Source organism: Macrotis lagotis, chromosome 6 (assembly GCF_037893015.1).
Source record: "Macrotis lagotis isolate mMagLag1 chromosome 6, bilby.v1.9.chrom.fasta, whole genome shotgun sequence".
NCBI lineage: Eukaryota > Metazoa > Chordata > Mammalia > Peramelemorphia > Peramelidae > Macrotis > Macrotis lagotis.
In genome coordinates, this window is record NC_133663.1 from 218963191 (window position 1) to 218982483 (window position 19293).

General features: G+C 32.2%; 1 protein-coding gene across 1 annotated transcript in view; it reads left to right on the plus strand.

Moving 5' to 3' along the window:
* The window catches only part of ARL6 (ARF like GTPase 6), a 62171-nt gene that overhangs the window by 36684 nt on the left and 6194 nt on the right, over nt 1-19293 (plus strand). Inside the window, exons 3-7 of the mRNA XM_074192303.1 lie at nt 4572-4633; nt 7924-7992; nt 11822-11916; nt 12548-12677; nt 16650-16705. Coding sequence (XP_074048404.1) covers nt 4572-4633; nt 7924-7992; nt 11822-11916; nt 12548-12677; nt 16650-16705 — 412 coding nt within the window. The remainder of the gene's footprint in view (nt 1-4571; nt 4634-7923; nt 7993-11821; nt 11917-12547; nt 12678-16649; nt 16706-19293) is intronic.

Below are 19293 nucleotides of genomic sequence, written 5' to 3' on the forward strand. Positions count from 1 at the left end.
AAATTATGTATATATGTGAATAACTAAATTCATAGAATCTTATTTTCTTTTTGAAAATAGTATATTTGAACAAGAGCAAAATAAGGTTATAAAACAGAGATGTGAAAGAAATTTATGTGTAACAGATATTTAGTTATAAGTTTGCCTTTAAGAGAATGAGATGTCAGCATGGAAACATGTTTCATGTAGATTAAGAATTTAGTGTTTAATTTTAAAGAAGCAAAAATGGTAAACTTAGAAGTTTGTATAAGAAATTGGGAAGTTATATCTTAACTGCAATTATTCCCAATAATATTGAATAAATGAGAGGCTTTGAAAATGATTGAGAGATTGAAAATTATGTAACCCATAGTTGGGCAATTTACTAATGAGCAAGATGTTGAAAAGTTATATGATCTAGTTTTATCAATATAAGCTATTTTACTGTAATGATTTCCAAGCCTGGAGTTAATGATTGATAGAGGTAGTGAGGGAAAACATCTGAAGTTATGACACTCTAGGTTTCCTGAAATTTTTAAACAATGTGATGAACCTTATTCTAGACCTGTAGGTCCAAGCATAAATGCAATTTTAAAAAATAATTTTTAATCAAAACAAAAGAATGAATTGTAAGCCTAATTAATGGTATTATTAGAACAGCTATAGACCCTTAACATTTTTACAGGTAGTAAGTATAGTTATCATGTGGTCAGATGCATAGAAACAGCTTTTATTAAACATAGCACTGATGAAGAATTATGTCAACTCTTTAAAGATTTACAAGAAGTTATAAGAGATAGTTTTTTTAATTGAATACATGCATTTCCACACTGGTTTGCCTGGGACCATATATGAAGGCAATCATAGGACTGATAAATTAACCCTTCCACAGCTTATAAGCTTAGTAGAAGAGCAAGCTAGGCAGTGTCACAAAAAATTTCATTAGAATGCCTCTTTTTTAAGCAAAGAATTTAAAATCACCAGAGAGCAAGCAAGAAATACAGTAATATCCTGTCAACTATGCATTCCATATTTACCTACCCCTCCAAATTATTCTAAGAATCCTAGAGGCCAAGTTCCTAATGAATTGTGGCAGATGAAAGTGACTCATTATACATCTTTTGGAAAAATGAAATTCATTCATGTTACTATAGATACATTTGGTTCATGTGCAATGGCAACAGCACAAAGTTCAGAGGCCACACAAGGTGTGATTGATCATTTATTCCATTGTTTTGCTATTGCAGGGATACCAAAATCCATAAAAACAGATAATGACCTTGGATATAATTCTATGACATTTAAATAATTCTGCCTATATTACAATATAAAACATATTACAGGTATTCCCTGTAACCCCACTGGTCAAGCTTTAGTAGAAAGAAAACATAAAAATCTTAAGAGATTCCTGGAAGTGCAAAAGAAGGGGGAATATATAGGGACAAAGGGGAAACAAGGAAGGAGAGTAAATCTTGTCTTATATACCATGATTTTTTAAAAATTGAATGATGAACAATTAACACCTGCAGAAAGATTTTTTTAAGGATATACAACATGAAGAGAAGGGCATGGTCATGTGGAAGGATCTTAAGGCATCAATGATGAAAATGACTGGATCCATTATTAACCTGGAGTCGAGGGTATGCTTCTGTTTTGTCCACAGATGGAGAAATCGTCTGGGTACCAGAAAGAAACATCAAACCATGCACACCAGATGAATCAAGTAATACAGAAAATGAATAAGTTACACTTAAGAAATCGAAAAGGAAAAGATGAGAGAAGAACATGTCATGGACTTATGGGACAATTTATGATGCTTACATTACTCATGAACAATTTAGGAACTGTAAAAAGAATTGAATATTGGACTTAAGTTCAAAACCCTCCATGGGTCACTGCTCTACAATAGGGAGAGAGTATGGCTGAAATTGTATTAATTGGGGAAGATGCAGATTATTTGGGATATAACAAAATTCCTACTGGAGATATCAAAGAAGAGAAGCTGAGAAGAAAATTTAGGCATAATTTCTCTTCTTTAAATACTGTGACACCGATATGTTTTTGTAAAACATGTATGGTTGAACCATGTGTTGAATTAAGTAAAACTAAGCATTCAACTCATCCAAATATTTATAACATGGGAACATTTAGGACCTTAGAAATATCAGGAATTCCATTTGAAGAAAGTATTGAAGGAAGAAAGACAATTCCTACAGAATCTCCCTGTTTAAATTTACATGCTTGGGATTTCAAAAATGAATGTTTTCCACCCTGGGTTGCTTGTCATACCCCAAATAGAAGAATTTATGATCATTCTATTTTGCTGCAAGGGTGGAATTCTCCTGATAGAGTTGTTCCATGGGGTATTCCAGGCTATACTAAACCAATTATATACCCAGGAAATAGGGTTAGCTAATTCAGAGATATGGAAGGCTATGGCAGCTATAGATGAGATAAAGTATATACAATGGAATAAAATGTTGGACAAAATATCTTATGCAGAAAAGAAGTTATCTGTGACTGCATGCACAGGACCAGATATTGCCTTCATGATAGGATCTTTCAAAGATGTCAATGTTATCAGAGGAAAAAAGGTGGATATAATGTTAACTGCTACAATTGCACTATTCAAGCATGTATAAATAAGGAAGTGGTGGATGATGATGTTGTTTTCATGATAAGAAAACCAAAATTTGCTATAATACCCACCAAGGTAGAAGGCTGATTAGGCAGAAAAGATGTGTTAGTTGCATTGTGTATCGTAGCAGCCATTATAGCAGCTACTTCGGTGACTATTTCTGTACAAGTAAGGAATAAAGAAAAAATTGGAAGCTAAATATATTCTAGAATTATAAGAAGATGCTCAGGAGAGAATTAATGAAGATCTTTATCATTTGATTAATGCATTACAAACCTCTGTAATGAACAACTGCAATGTGTTTATAGATTTTCTGCTATTTGTGTTATTCCTTTAAAATATAACCACTTATTCCATGGGATAATATAAAGGTTATTTGAATGGAATATGGTATAATGATTCTATAACTATGGATATGGATCAGTTGCATAAAATTGTTAATGATATTGCATTGACACCTAGAATGGAAATAGACTCAGGTATTGATAATTTATTTAACTTTGTTAAGAGGTTTCATTCTTTTCATTTTATGAACCTGTTAGTGAGCATGTTTCCTGGTATCTTTCCATTATTGTTGATATTGTGTATTATACCCATTTGTATTAAATGCCTTTTGTCACTGGTACAAAACATAGGTGTCCTAACACACCACCTAAAGCTTCAGCATGCCTGAGAAGAGGGAATCTGTAGAGGGTCAGCTCCAGGGAGTGATAATTCACATAAACTTGGTGACTTTTTCTATCAAAGATAGTGTGGATTATTGTTCATTGTATGGATCCATAGGCTCACCAGTGAACCCTGACCTAGGATAATCTGTGGCTCCAGAGGTGGTTGTCAAAGGTTTCTTTGACAGAGAAGTATACAGATTTCTAAGAATAAATATTGTAAATTTACCCAGGAAATTGTAAAACTGGGTCTTCTTTAACCAGTCATTCCTGAGATAAGTTTTTGCTATAAAAAGTCTGAGTTCCTAAAAATAAAGTTGGTAGATTTTCACTTCCCAACATTTTGTGTTTGGGTATGTTTGTCTACCCAACCTGACTCTCAGAAATTCATGTCCAGACCCACACCAGAGCTATTGCGGGCCATAGTTTTTTGTTTTTTTCTTTTTTTGAGAAGTTGATAAGAGGAATATGCATTTTGCATATTCCTCTTTTCTCACTCTTAATTTCCCCTATAACTTAGAGATCAAGTTGATTTTCCCCTTCTTTTGAAAATAAAAAGTTCTTTTTATTTTCTTTCCTTATCACAATATTATCAGATCAAATAACTGTAAAACTCAGGAAATAACACTTAGTTGTTATTTTTCAGTATTAAAGAAACAATGTTTTTTCAGAGTTTGAATACAGTTCCATTTGACTGTATGCAATACTAAAGTTGATCTTACATTCACAAAATCAGTTTTTCCATCTCAGACAGGTATTTGATACATTGTTACAATATGGTGGTTTATAATCTTGCTAAAACACTTAGGGTTTTTCCAGATACTAGGATTTTTTACAAGATCTGGCCATGATGTAAGGAATTTGACTTTCCTTACAAATTTATATAGGATATCTTTTCTTTGTTAATGGAGTCATCATTATTGTGGTTTATGAGTAATGGGGAGGTAAGGAAAATTTGTGATAGGAAAACCTGACTTGGGTACATTATTACTATAAAAACACCTCATGAATAAGATATAGTTGTTCCTATAGTGACAGCTTTACTACTCACTTCTAGTTCATGGTATATATCTAGATTCAGACTCAAAATAAAATGTTACTTAGATTTGAAATATTAGATAGAAGCTATAGTATGGTGACTACAATTAGACAAATATCCAAAAGAATTATTTTTTTCCATAACTGGATATGGCCTCTTATGTCAATGTTATTAAAATTTGAATATTTTGTTGTAACTTAAGAAAAAGTCTGGGATTTTGAAATTTTTGTTTGATTTTTTTCCTTCATAGGCTCAAACTCAAGACATAGTTCCAACAATAGGATTCAGTGTAGAGAAATTCAAGACATCCAGGTAATCCAATTTAACTACAACTAATGGTTATGCAATTTTTCTTATTTATTTTTAGCACTTTTTAAAACTTTTGCTTTCTTAATTCATTCCCTCCAATGATGTCACTTATATATGTGATATCATGTTAAACATATTTCCATAGCAACTATGTCACCAGGAATAAAAAGTGAACAAATTATACTCCATGTAGGTCTTCCAGATTGTGAAACCATTCTGCTTGTATTTAAACATTGTAGTATTCCATCACAATCATATATCACAACTTATTCAGCTATTCCCCAATTGATGGGCATCTCTGTAATTTACAATTCTTTGCCACCACAAAAAGAACTGCTATAAATACCTTTGTACACATAGATTCTTTTCCTTTTACTTTGTTCCCTTTGGGATATAGATCTAGTATTGGTATTGCTGGATCAAAGTTTTATGGTCCTTTGGGTATAGTTCCAAATTGTTCTCTAGAATGTTTGAACCAATTCAAAACTCCACCTTCAATGCATTATAGTGTCCTGATTTTTCCAAATTCCCTCCAACATTTGTCATTTTTCTTTTCTATTCATGTTAGCCAACCTAATGGGTGTAAGAGTTGTTTTAATTTGCATTGATCTATTTCATAATGATTTAGAACATTTTTCTACATCACCTCAGAGAACTTTGATATCTTCATCTAAAACCTGCTTGTTTATAATCTTTGAGGAATGGTTCTTATTTTTATAAATTTGACTCAGTTCTTTAGACATTTGAGAAATGAGGCTTTCATATTATTTTTTATATTATTTCATTCAATTATAGTATTATGAGTAGGATATAATGATTATGTCATTTCCTAAAATATCTTTTAATTAGGTCTAGCTTTGCTTTTACTTTTTTCTGAGAGCATGATTGCCACCTACACTTGCTGTTTTTACCTCAGCTGAAGCATAATAGATTCTGCTCCAAGTGTGTTTTTCTGTTTCAAGTGGGTTTCTTGTACTGTTGGATTCTGGTTTTTAATATAATGCTATCCACTTCCATTTTATGAATGAATTCATCCCATTCACATTTATGATTACTCATTGTATATTTCCTTTCCTACTCTTCTATTTATCTTTCTCTTTTTTCTCCATTTCCTTCTCTAAAGTCTGTTTCGCTTCTGCCCCCCCACCTTTTATCTTCCCTCCTTCTACCACCTCCCCCTTGTCTTATCCCTTTTTCTACTACTTGCCTGTTGTTTAAAACAAATTCCTATAAATTGAGTGTGTAGGTTTATTTATTTTTTTAGCCTTCTTTGAACCTTTTTATCTATCTCGTAAGTCTTGTGTTTGAATGTCAAATTTTCTATTCAGCTCTGATTTTTTCATTAGGAATGCTAAATATTTATTTTTTCCCCTTAAGGATTATACTGACTTTTGCTGGTTGTAATCCTAGTTCTTTTGCCCTCCAGAGTATCATATGCCAAGCCCTCAGTTCCTCTAAAATGTTAGCCTCTAATTTGATCCTGACTGTGGCTTCATGATATTTGAACAGTTTCCTTCTGGCTACTTGCAATATTTTCTTATTGACTTGGCAGCTCTGGAATTTGGCTATAATATTCCTGGGAATTTTTGTTTTGAGATCTCTTTCAGAGGATCCATGAATTCTTTCCCTTTCCATTTTTAACCTATAGATCTAAGATGTCAAAGCAATTTTCCTTGATAATTTCTTGAAATATGGTCTCTAGGCTCTTTTAGCTAGCCTAGTAATTCTTAAACTATGTTTCCGTAATGAAATCCAGGTAAGTTTTTTTCATTGAATTTTTTATATTTTCTTCTATTCTTTTGACTTTGTTTTATTGATTCTTAAAGTTTCCAATTCTAATTATTAAGGAATTATTTTCTCCAGTGAACTTTTCCATCTCTTTTTCTATTTGGCCAATTCTACTCTCTAAGCTGTTCTGTTATTCAGTGAATTTTTGTGTCTGATTTTTAAGGTCTTATTTTTTTTCGGTTTTTATTATGCCTCTTTTACCTAACAGTTAATTCTCTTTTCATAATTTACTTGCATCACTCTAATTTCATTTATTGTCCCAATTTTTTCTCTACTACTTTTCCTCTTTCTTTAACTCTTTCAGGAACTCTTGTTGGTTTTGTCTCTGATTTGTATTTTATTTTCCTTTGAGTCTTTGCTTGTAACTGTTTATACTTTATTTGCTTTTTCTGAGTTTGTGTTTTGATCTTCCTGGTCAGGTTATTTTTTGTTATAGTTTGCTCATATTTCTATCTTGGACTTTAAACTTTATGTTAAAGTTGGGCTCTGCTTACCTGGGATGGGAGAGTGGGGTACTGTACTGCTTTTCTGTACTGCTGTTTTCAAAGACAGTCCTGGATGTTTTCAAGTCTGATGCTTCCGAGGTGTTATCCTGGAAGAGTTGTGATCACTGTTCTCCTGGTCCATCCTCTAATCCTTACCAGAAATGCCCCCTCCTTCCCCCCACTCTCTCTCCATCCCCTGCAGAAACCAAAGAGCAATTGCTTCTCTCTACCTTGGAACTTCAATTCAGAACTATGTATGGAGAATGGATTCACCAGAGTCTGCTCCCATGCCCATTCTCAGCTCAGAGTACATATAATCTCTTTTTGCTATTTGTCCAATTTCCTTTCTATCTCTGGGCTTAAAGCTGCCAAAGCTACTATTTCTGTTGCTGTCATAGCCTACTTTAAGGCCCAGAGCTTTGTTGTGGCTTCAAAACTACAGGCTGGCCCCATCTCAGAGTCAAAAGACCGCTCCTGCCAATTTGTCTTAGGCTAGAAAAAATGTCTTGGCCTGACTTTTTTAATGTTAATTGGAGGAAACTATTGGGGGAGTTCAGCTGGGTTGTTTGCCTCTATCTTGGCTCTGCCAATAGTTATAAAATTTGGTGAGAAATATAACCTAAGATCCAAACTAACATTTCTCCAACAGTTTTGAAGGATGCAGGCTGCCAGTGTCTGTATTTTTAATTGGAATCATAAATGATTAATAAATTTCAACTAATACTTTTTTTGTTCAAAAACAAATGATATGGAAAATATCAAAAGATAGAGTTCATTAATTTTTACTGTACTTTGGGATTAAAACTACTTCTGGTAACTTGAATAATGAAAAAATCATATCTTTTTATATTCTATATTGTGAAAAGCCATATTTATTAAAAATATTTATCCCATTTAGCTGTAAAAATAAAACCTTTTCAGTTCAAAGTTTTTATTCTAAGAATTTTTTTCTTAATTAAAAAAATGTATATACATTTTCCAATTAGTGTCTCATAGTTTGGCTTGGAATTTTTTTTGCAGTTTGTCTTTCACAGTGTTTGACATGTCAGGTCAAGGGAGATATAGAAACCTATGGGAATATTATTACAAGTAAGTAAATTTTCAATTAGTCCATCAAATTTTATACCTTTTCTATGTACTTAACATTCTATTTTGTATTAAAGAATTTTAGATATATGCATTAACATTCTATTTGAGAAAAACTATCTTATTTTTCTTCATATTGCCTTTTATGCCAAATATAATTTGTCATATAGTAAGTGCTTAAGAAACATTTGTCTGTTGAATTTGATTTGAATCAGCATCAGTGTGAATTGATGAAGTAGATGTTTCTGTTTTAATAACAGATCACGGCATGTTATATAAATGGTAATTTTAATGGATTTGAATGGGCTTGTATGAAGTTTTAAATTGTCTCAACTGAAAGAGCATAGTTATAATCTGAAAGATGATTCTATACTCAGCTAGATTCAATTTAATTTTTTAAAAATTCATTAAGAAACTTCTGTGTACAAGGTGCTATGCCCAGCACTACTTTTATTATATGTGTAGTTGTGCTGGTTAAAAATTAATATTACCAAGTGATTAGATTCTCTGGTAGATTTTCTGGTATTCTGTCCTACAGTCAAACAATAATGGTACGTCATATTTATGCAGTGTTTTAAGATTTATAAGTGCTACCTCCACAACAATTCTGTGTGGTAGGTTGTGTAAATATTTTTATCCCTGTGTGGGATAAAAATCCACTTAAAAAATATCCTCTGATCAAAAAGGAAAAAAAGTTTATTTACTTTTCTCGAGAGAAGGGCACACTACAAGTCTCACAAAGGTAGTGAAGATCAAGGAGCTGTCCCAAATTGACAGTCAAGCAAGATTATATGGCCAACATGATCCCCTCCTCCTCCCTACCCTCTCTCTCTCTCTCTGTCAATTCATTGGTTAGTCTTCAGAGTTACATTCTACTTGTGAAAATCTACCCCAGCAACAAAGAAAAGAATGAAAGGTTTTCATAAAAGATTACCTCACCATCCAGATGGTGAGAACATCAAAAAGACCTTTAATGACCTTCCTTCTGTGTCTATCTAAATGAAATAATATCTGAGTATGCAGGGTCTTCTAAGAAAAGTCTACTATCCTCCTAGTCAGAAAAAAATAGTCTTATCATCAAACAAGAGGCTTATGAGCTTCTTTAGAAGGAATGGAAGGTTTTCTCATGGGAAAAGTCTAATATCCTCCTGGTCAGTAAAAGTAGTCTTATCAAAAGTTAGGAGAGTGAGCCACCTGTTTGGAATATAAGGGCCTTTCTTCTAAGAATAGTTTAAGAATAATAGTTTATTCTTTCTTTAATATTTCTTAACCCTGAGAGGACTTCACTAGGAATATTAACTCTGAAATGGTTTTATTAGGAATATTCCACTCATTCCCATTTTACAGATGAGGGAACTAAGGCTTTCAAAGATGAAGTGACTTGCCCAGCTAGTAAGTATCAAAAGCAGGATTCAGTCCCAGATCCTTCTGATTCAAGTTTAAGTGCTTTTTCTACTGCCAATGTGTGACACATAGTAGTATACAAACATTGTATGGTCTATTTTTTATAATCATATTTGACACATCAGGATGACCTGGGACAACAGTTCATCCCTGGACAACTGGGAAACCTTTCTCAGATTTTTCCCCACTTCTTTCAAGTATACCAAGTTCTTTATTCAAAATCCATTAAATGTAGAAATAACACATTTAAAAAATATGTAGAAGAAAACACAGGGAAGCTAGGTGGCACAGTGGATAAAGCACTGGCCCTGGAGTCAGGGTTACCTGGGTTCAAATCTGATCTCAGACACTTAATAATTACCTAGCTGTAGGGCCTTGGGCAAGCCACTTTACGCAATTTGCCTTGCAAAAATCTAAAAAAAAAAACCCACACATTCAGAAGGGTACATGAACAACATTTTTGTTATTTTGCTATATTTTAATAAAATTTTGTTATTTTGTTACACTTTTAAAAAAACATTTCATGCTTCCATATTAAATCGTCCACTTAGACGTTTTCTGTTTTAATTCTAGATTGAGCAATATTTCTTTTGAAAAGTTCATCATATAATGTATCTTAGTTGAATTTAACTACCCTTGATTTTATGATATATTGTTATCACAATATAGCTAGACAAACGTAATGGTACAATGTTGTTAAAGTATTGATTGTTTTTGCTTTTGTTGTACTTGAAATTTTAAGAGGTTTTTAATTACATTTAATTTTAGACTATTTTGAAATTCTTATTCAAGAATTCAAGTAGCAAACTATTATCCATAGTTTTGCTATGCAACTATAAAGTTGGTCAGCATTTTCATACTTTGTCCCAAAGTATAACTTCCTTAAAAACTGCAAACTTTTTTTTACTTTTAATTTTTTGTTGCTATCTAGTTCAGTGTAAAGGGCATAATTTGGAATCAGATAATCTGAATCCAAATACCAGCTTTGTCACTTATTCTTATGTGATCTGGAGCAAGTTACTTAATCTCTCTATGGTTATAATATCCTAATATTGAAGGGGGTGTATTTGATGACTCTTCCATTTTTGTGATAGATGGTAGCTACTTCTCCTATAAAGCCATCCTTAGTATCAAAGAATATCAAGGGAAGGAAAAAGTTCACTGAAACTAGCAATCACCCAAATTTATCATTGTTTTATAGGTTTCCACACCTACCTTTGCTAAAAAGGGAGGGAGGTACATATAGTCTATATTTCTTCTTCAGGGCCAAGCTTAATCATTATGTATAAAAAATTCTCAAAAGAATTAGCATATAAATGACTACCTGGACTCACTAATAATAAGAAAAATGTAGAACAAAGAATTCTGAAGTTTTACCTAGAAAATTTGCAATGATGACAAAGATGAGAATATGCTAGAAAGTGATTTGGAATTATGTCATTAAAATAACTAAAATGTCCATACCTTTTGATTCAAAGGACCCACTTCTAGGCATATACTTATGCCTAGAATATCAATGATAGAAAAAAGAAAGGTTCCATATACATCAAAGTATTTATAGCAACATTTTTCGCAGTAGCAAAGAATTGGAAACATGGTTTATACCCATCGGTTTATAGTTACAAGAATCCAACAGTGAACAAATTGTTCTATATGACTGTAAAGAAAGATCATTACGCAGCAAGAAAAGATGAACAAGATGAATATAGAGAAGCATGGGAAGACTTATTAATACAAATAGTTAAATTGTTGTACAACCCATTAATTTGAGTCCCACCTAAAAATACTACTATACTTAAAACCCTGACATGCTTAAAATAAGCTGTGTGGCACAGTTTGGATCCAAAAAGCCTTGAATTTTCTTGTCTCTGACATTAACTAGCTCTGTTCCACTAGTCAAGACATCTGAGCTTCTCTGAGCCTCATTTTTGTCATGAAGAAAAAAGGACAGTAACACTCATTATTGAAAGGGTTAGATGAAAGGGTTCATAGGCTTCTAGAGTCAGACATTGAGAACTGAAGATACCCCAAAGGCTTTAGTTTATAGATGAGGAAGCAAAGGGAGGTTAAGTTATGAGATTTATATGAACAAATGAATGGGTGTATATGGATAACTTATTTTGCAAGCCTTAAAGCCCTGGATATGTCAGTTGTTATTATTACTCTTAATATTCTGAAGTTCTTATTTGAAAATTTTGTTCAACTTTACTGCATAAAATTTTAATGCTATATTCCAAAAACTTTTTATGATTTTTTGGGACTATACTTGTTATGAACATGTGTTAAAAATCACCATCTTCTAGGAGGCATATTTGGAGGAACATATATTTATACACAAAGAGGAAAATCCTAATTTGTTACTAGTAGAGCTGTTGGTAAACTTTTTTAAGTTTTTGTAATTTTTCTCCTCCATTTATGTATTGCACAGAGATGGCCAAGCCATTATATTTGTCATTGATAGTAGTGACAGATTAAGAATGGTTGTAGCCAAAGAAGAACTTGATATTCTCCTGAATCATCCAGGTGAGTGATTTTATCTTCCAATACTAATAACTACATTGCATTATAGTTATGCAGTTAAATATTCCAAAATTTCTAAGTATGCATTATATAACACAATTACATAATTCCCTTTGCTTCACTTGCTTATTATTTTTTCAATGTTTCAAGGCTTTTCTTTACTATCTTAAAAGTATACCATGACTCAAGATTTTATTCAAAAATACTTTTCAGATCTACTATTATTTTAAATTTCAGAAGTATATTCTTGAAATTTACATTTTTCCTTTAAGATAAAATATTTAGAACAAATTCTTAGTGTTTAATTCCAATATACTTCTTTTTGTGATACTGGTGAGATTAGTTTTTTGGATTTGTTTGAGTTTTTTTGCAAACATCTGACTGCTTCTCCAGAGTTCTAATAAAGTACTGAATCATTAACTCTCCAATGTTTTCTATCTGGGTTTGGTTCAGAACTTATGTCTATAGTAAATGATAAATTTCATCATCTCATGACTATATGTATATATTTTAAAATGTGTTTTGTGGAATATAAAATTATAGAAATGTTAAGCATTTTTCCTATTTTGTTTTCACTTCTTAAGATAATGATAGACTTAAAGAATGATTGCAGCCTTGTTTGTGTTTTTCTCAGATATTAAGCACCGCCGAATACCAATTTTATTCTTCGCTAACAAAATGGATCTTAGAGATGCATTAACATCTGTAAAAGTGTCTCAGTTGCTGTCCTTAGAGAACATCAAAGATAAACCATGGCATATTTGGTAAGGTTTTTTTGTTTGCCTTTCCTTTCCCATTTAAAAAAAAATAGCACACTTTTCAGCTTTGATCATTCTTTTCTGGACCACAACACAGCAATAAAGATATATCCTATATATTGACTAGCTATATTTTAATCATGCTTCTTAGAAAACTAAGATGTTTATTTTTCAGAATTTTGTATTCCTAAGATCATTAAAGCACTATTACAAGATGTTTGGAGAAATTAATAAAATTGAACATCTAAGTTATTAATTACTTTTAGAAAAGAATTTATCCCATATTTGGGAAACAGTTTCTTGACAGTTTAGATTATTGACACTTTACTAACAAAATATCCCAAAAGGAATAACCATAGGTTTTTTAAAAATGAGGTAGTGATATTTTTTCTCTAGAGTCTCTCACCTCTTCTTTCCTTGTCTCTTTTTTCCTCTTTAAATGTTTTCTCCCCCCACCCTGAACTCGCATTCATTTTAGAACATTACAAAGGGTTCTATAGAGAGTTTCAGAGAGGAAAAGTGATGAGCAAATTATATGATATTGGTTTAATTCCAGAATGTAGTAACCATAACCTAAACTAAGGTTGTGGTAATGGGAGGAAAGAGAAGTTAAAAATGTAAGAGATATTGCACGATATCATACTTAATAGTAATTGAATGTATATGATAAGGTTCGAAAAAGAGAAGAATCACCAAGACGACAGAAATAAAGGTTTCTAAGGTAGCAGTTATGCTCTTATATATATATCTAATAATCTACCTTTAATACATCTAAAAACAAAGAAAAAGTGAGCTTATAACAGAAGCAGTGAAGAGGTAAAGAATAATGCACTCAAAGCTTAGAGATAGAGATTTAGGAGTCATGCTCATATAAGTAAAAGGCAGAGCTGTAGTGGGATATGAGATAGCTAAGGCAGAGCTTTAGTGGGATATGGGATAGCTAAGGCAGAGCATAGAGAGAAGATGAGTTTGAGTAGAAAAGTAGCATGGAAAGAGAAATTAGTAAATAATAAAGAGAGAATGATCTTGGAGGTAGAGCAACTTGTATTCAAATCCTACCTTTGAAATAGATTTATATTATATGACCCCCCCACAAGCTAACTTTCTAAGATGTAAAGATGCAAAATGGTTGTCAGTCTGCATTAACAGAGTCTATTTCTCTACTCAATGTTCCCCAAAACAATAAAATTGCATTTTAAACACTTATACATGTATCATGCAAATCCATGGGCAGTACCCATAATGTCCATATTAACGGTTCTAGAACAAAGATAAACTAGTGAAGAAAACAAAAGAAGGCGTGATTAAAGAGGTAAGAGAACTATGAGGGTCTGCTGATGCCAGAAAAAGAAGAAAAATATCAGGTTGGACATGTTCAGTAGTATCAAGGGCTGTTAACAAAGGATGAGTACTGATATTTTTTTTAAAATCCCAACACACTAAGTGAAGTTCTTAGGTAATATTCTGTAGAATAATAAGGTAGATGTAAAATAATAAGGGATTTAGAAAAAAAGTAGATTTTGAAGAAATGAAAGCATTGAATTTAGACAACTTTTTCAAGTTGTTTATTAGTAAAATGAGGAAGGAAAAGATGGGCTAAATGAGTTGAGAAGATTGGTTGGTTTGTCTCTTTGTTTTTTCAAGGATTGGTGAAAAACACATTTGTAAACAAATGGGAAGGAGAAAAAGATTAAAGATGTGGGGATAATTGTTAGAGCAGGATCCTGTGGAAGACAGGAGCTAATGGAATAAAAGCACATATAAAAGTATTTTTGTGTGAGGAATGAAAATATTGCTTTTTCTGTGACTAGAGAAAAGGAACGAATAATGTTACTAAGTTTGAGTAATAAAGATGCAGAAAGCTTTTAGATTGTCTTCTCAGGATAAGGATTTATTTATGCTTTAAATTGTTCAATAACAAGCCAGATTCTGATACTTTACAAAGTATCAAATAATTTCTATCAAAGATCTTATGAAGGAAGATACTATTTTTTTGTTTTTTATTTAAGGCAATGGGGTTAACTGACATGCCCAAGGTCACACAGCTAGGCAATTATTAAGTGTCTGAGGCCAGATTTGAAATCAGGTCCTCCTGACTCCAGGGCCAGTGCTCTATCCACTGCACCAACTTAGCTGTCCCCTGAAGATACTATTTGAATCCAAAAAGGAATATTGTTGTGGTGTTGAAAATGGTAAGCAGATTGATTTCGAAAAAATGGAAAAATGGATTTATAAAGAAAGACAAACAGATGCCTGGAAAAAAATAGTACAGTTTTGCATATATAATTATGATTGTATTTGTGTATATGCATGTATATGCCTAAAGATATGTAAGTTTATGTATATTTATCCACACTTGATTTAGCTTTCTGGGGTTTGGGGGGGTGGAGTGCCTAGCAGAGAATAAAAGAAAACTCACAAGGAAGCAAAGCAAAAAGCTGGGCAACATTGAAAACAATGTTCAGTAGTTATAGATTTTCTTGAAATGAAAGTTTGTTGTATTATATTGAATATTTGGTCTGCTGTATACATGGAAATTATTTTCCCTTTTCTTCTTTTGTATTTAAACATAAAATAAAAACATTTTACCAAAAAAAAAAAGTCTTTAGAATTTCTTTGATTTCCGAATTTCTAAACTAAATAACCTCCATGTTAGAGATGTTAAATATCCTAATTTCTTTATCTGTTAAAGGGGTAGCATTCAGTGACCTCTTCCAGATATAAATGGATGACTACATGATCTTCGTAGTTAACTCAGATATTGCCTATAATGTCTATAAAGTCCTTTTTTTGTTGTTATCCAGTCATTTTCAGTCATGTCCACTTCTTAATGACCTCATTTGAGGTTTTCTTTGCAAAGACCCTGGGGTAGTTTCCTATTTCCTTCTCCAATTCATTTTACCCATGAGAAAACTTGAGTTAATTGATTTTCCCAAGGTCACACAGCATAGGAAGATGAGTCTTCCTGACTTCAGACTAGGTACTCTGTCCACTCCACCATCTATCTGCAAAGCATAAAGTGCTATTACATGAAGAATTGGAAGCTTAATGATCTGAAAGAGCTAATTACATATACTTATTATTCTTACAGTATCTCTTGCCAAAGGATCTAATCAAATGTGTAGTAACTTTTAAGGAAAAATACAGTATATCTATTTAGGCATAACTAAATTCATTGTACTTATTTTTATTTAAAGAGTAGATTATTTGGTTCTCCATAAATTGATCTAAATAATAATTATCTTTTTATTAAGATTTGTGATTTCAAAAAATTGGAAACTCCCTCCAGTACTATAGAGTGGCAGTTAACCTATAATTTCTAATCTTTTCTAGGGAACTGAAAATTGAGTAACATATATCTAGACAGAGTACTATCATGTATCCAAAAAAAGGAAAAACTTCTTCATTGTGATACTTTATGACATTATATTTATTCACTTATATTCTTATCAGTTTTAAAATTGTGAATTTAAAATAGTGAATTTGTTAGGGAAGACAATCTGGAGAATTCATTTGATTAGAGGATTCCATTGACTAATTATAGATCTGCTCCCTTCACTTGTCAGTTATCTCTAGACAGAAAAAGTTCTCAGTTCCATAGTCAGACTATAATATTATCCTTAAAAATAAGTACCATTATTTCAAAGGAAACAGGCAAGGACAAAAGAGGAACAATGTAAATTCCTCAGTACAAATCTCTTGCCAGTTCTAGAAAATAATAATTGGAATTGCATTTTCATTTACAATATAACAAGTGTAACAGTTTTTCAGGGTGGCAAAATTGTTTATCAAAATTAATTGTGTTCTATGAATAGCTCTCTATTTTTTACTTTTGAGCAAAAGCTTCTATCTATTTTTACTCATTCCAAATTTTCATAAAACTTGAAGAATATGTGACACTGAATTATGCTAGCTCTGTACATTGATTTAAAACATAACTTATGCAATTATATGATTTGTATTCTGTTTTTATTTCAGTGCTAGTGATGCCATTAAAGGAGAAGGGTTACAGGAAGGTGTAGACTGGCTACAAGGTACATCTGCTATTTAATATATCTTCATTCCATTGTTTCCTTTCTACTCTATTTCTTTTCTAAGTTTACTTTTGATTATGTCATATGTCTTTTTTCCTTACTTTCACTTACTTCTGCTGTCAGAAAAAACTACCGAGTAAGTACCCAGAATCTTACTCCACTTTCTTGTATTTTTTAGGTTTGCTGGGCAGAAAAAAATTATGAATAAAGTGACTAGAAATTAATATTATAATTAATAATGTATCCAAGTAGAGAATAATATAGTAATAGGAATATTTTGGTCAAACTTTAACATTTCTGCAAGTGGTTTCAGACATTTATTGTCAATAATAGGAAAATAACATGAATGGTGTGAACCAAATTGTCCATTTAAGTATCTCAATACCCCCTGCACCAAATTCTTATAGATAACATTCTGAAGTGTACTATTTATACTCACATAACAATAGCTATTTAAAATTCATTGAATTTAATTATAAATGTATTTTATGTGATTCATTAAGATAGTTTCAAGAATAGGTTAGTTAATACTGTCTTTGTTTTGAGATCAAAGAAATTGAGAAACAGCTTTTCACCTAAATTTTCACTGGTAGCAGAATTGAGTGAAGGTTCAAAGATACTGCCTCTCAAAAAGACCCTATGACACCAGGTGCTCCTTGCCATTCATGATGGATTCATTTTGAATGCTCACAATCATTAATAAGCATCCCTAGTCAGACTTTTGATATAGAATGCTCCTGCTCTGGTCAGAGTAAAATAATGAATGAAATGCATTGATAAGGACTTCCTATTTTAAATCCTCCTTTTCTTGACTTCTTAATTTGAGTTTAGTCATTTTTTCCCCTCACATGGTATGTACCAACTGAAGAATCAATGTGTGAAGAATAGTACATCTATGCCCAAAGTGGCCTGAACTCTTATTATACTTTAGAACTCTTAATTCTTCAAGGAATCAGTGACGTCAATAATGTGGACACTTCCTCTATAGAAACTTATTTCAAATAATTTCAGGCCTTGTGGAATTCCCATATGGGGCCATTATCTTGGAAAGAGAAACATTGTCTTCTAAAGGCAATGAGGGCATACCTAATTCTGGGCATACACTGCAGTATCAATGTCATCTCTCACTCTCTTATTTTAAATATACTGTCACTTGTAACATCTTGACATTTTTTCTTTACAATCTCTATCCTATGTGTCCCTTTTTCTCCATTCGTAATCAACGCCCTAGTTCAGTTCCTCAGACCCTCTCTACACTTCTCACATGACTTTTGCTATAATCTCCTTAATGGAGCACCTTACCTCAAGCATCTTCCTACTCTGATCCATCTTCCATATAGTCATCACCATCCTAAAGCGTGGATTTGATCATGTTGCATACCACACATATACACTTAATAAACTATTACCCTTCAGGATCAAAAATAAGGTCTTTTACCATTTAACTCTCTTCACAACCTGTCATTTTTTTACTTTTCCAGTTTTCTTACACTACTCCCCTATGTACATTCTTTGATACAACCTTTGCCTACCTGCTATTCTTCACACAAAGCACTACTTCTCCCATTTTTGGGCCATTGATCTGACTGTTCTCAAAGCTGGAATTGGAATGCCTGGTTTCTCCCCTCTACCTCTTTGACTCAATAGATTCCTTCAAAATTCTGCTCAAATTCCTCTGCTCAGATGAGTTCTGCAGCAGTCCTTTGCTGATTTCCTAAACTGTGAGAACCTTCCCCTCTAAAGTTACCTTCTGTCTACTCTATATGTATCTTATATGTACCCATTTATTTATATATTGGTTTATCCATTAAAAATACATATACCTTGAGACCAGGGATAGTTTTGCTTCTCTTGGTATTTCCCAGTGCCTAGCATATAGAAATGTTTGTTGACTGATTGATTAATTGACCAGGCATTTTACAAATGCTTACTGATGATTACAAAGGAGATTGGGGAAGAGAGTGTGGATCATCAGGACTGTTTATGTGTAAAAAGAACAGCACTGGCTTTCCTAAAAATGTTTTCTTTTTTGAACTAACCACTAGGCGTCAGTAGTGATCCAAAATCATCTGGAAAATACCTTGCTAAATATTAAATTGCTGTTTTTTAAAAAAAAAATTATGAATACAATATTTGTGTATCTAAACAATCAAACTTATTTATAAGTTCATTTGAAAATGATAAGTTCTTTCTTGTATTGTCTTTTGTAATAGTAGATAGCTTGCATTTTCATTGCTTAATGAAGTAATTCATCAAACATTTATCTAGTGCCTACAATCATATACAAGGCTAGTGCTAGATGGGGAGGAGCTTGCAAGAATAAATAAGATATCATCCCTACTTGCAATGACTTTATAATTTAGATCAAATATATTAATTTAACAATAATACAAACAAAGAATGATAAACACATAAAGAAGTTTAACTGTACTTTGGGAGATTTAAAGGGAAAGCCCAGTGGACCAGAAGTATCCTTGAACATCTCATAAAAGAAGCAGCATTTTTAGCTGAGCCATAAAATTATCTTAAATATCTTCCATAATTCAGTTCAATAAATATTTATCAAATGGGTCTACACTGTAGGGCTT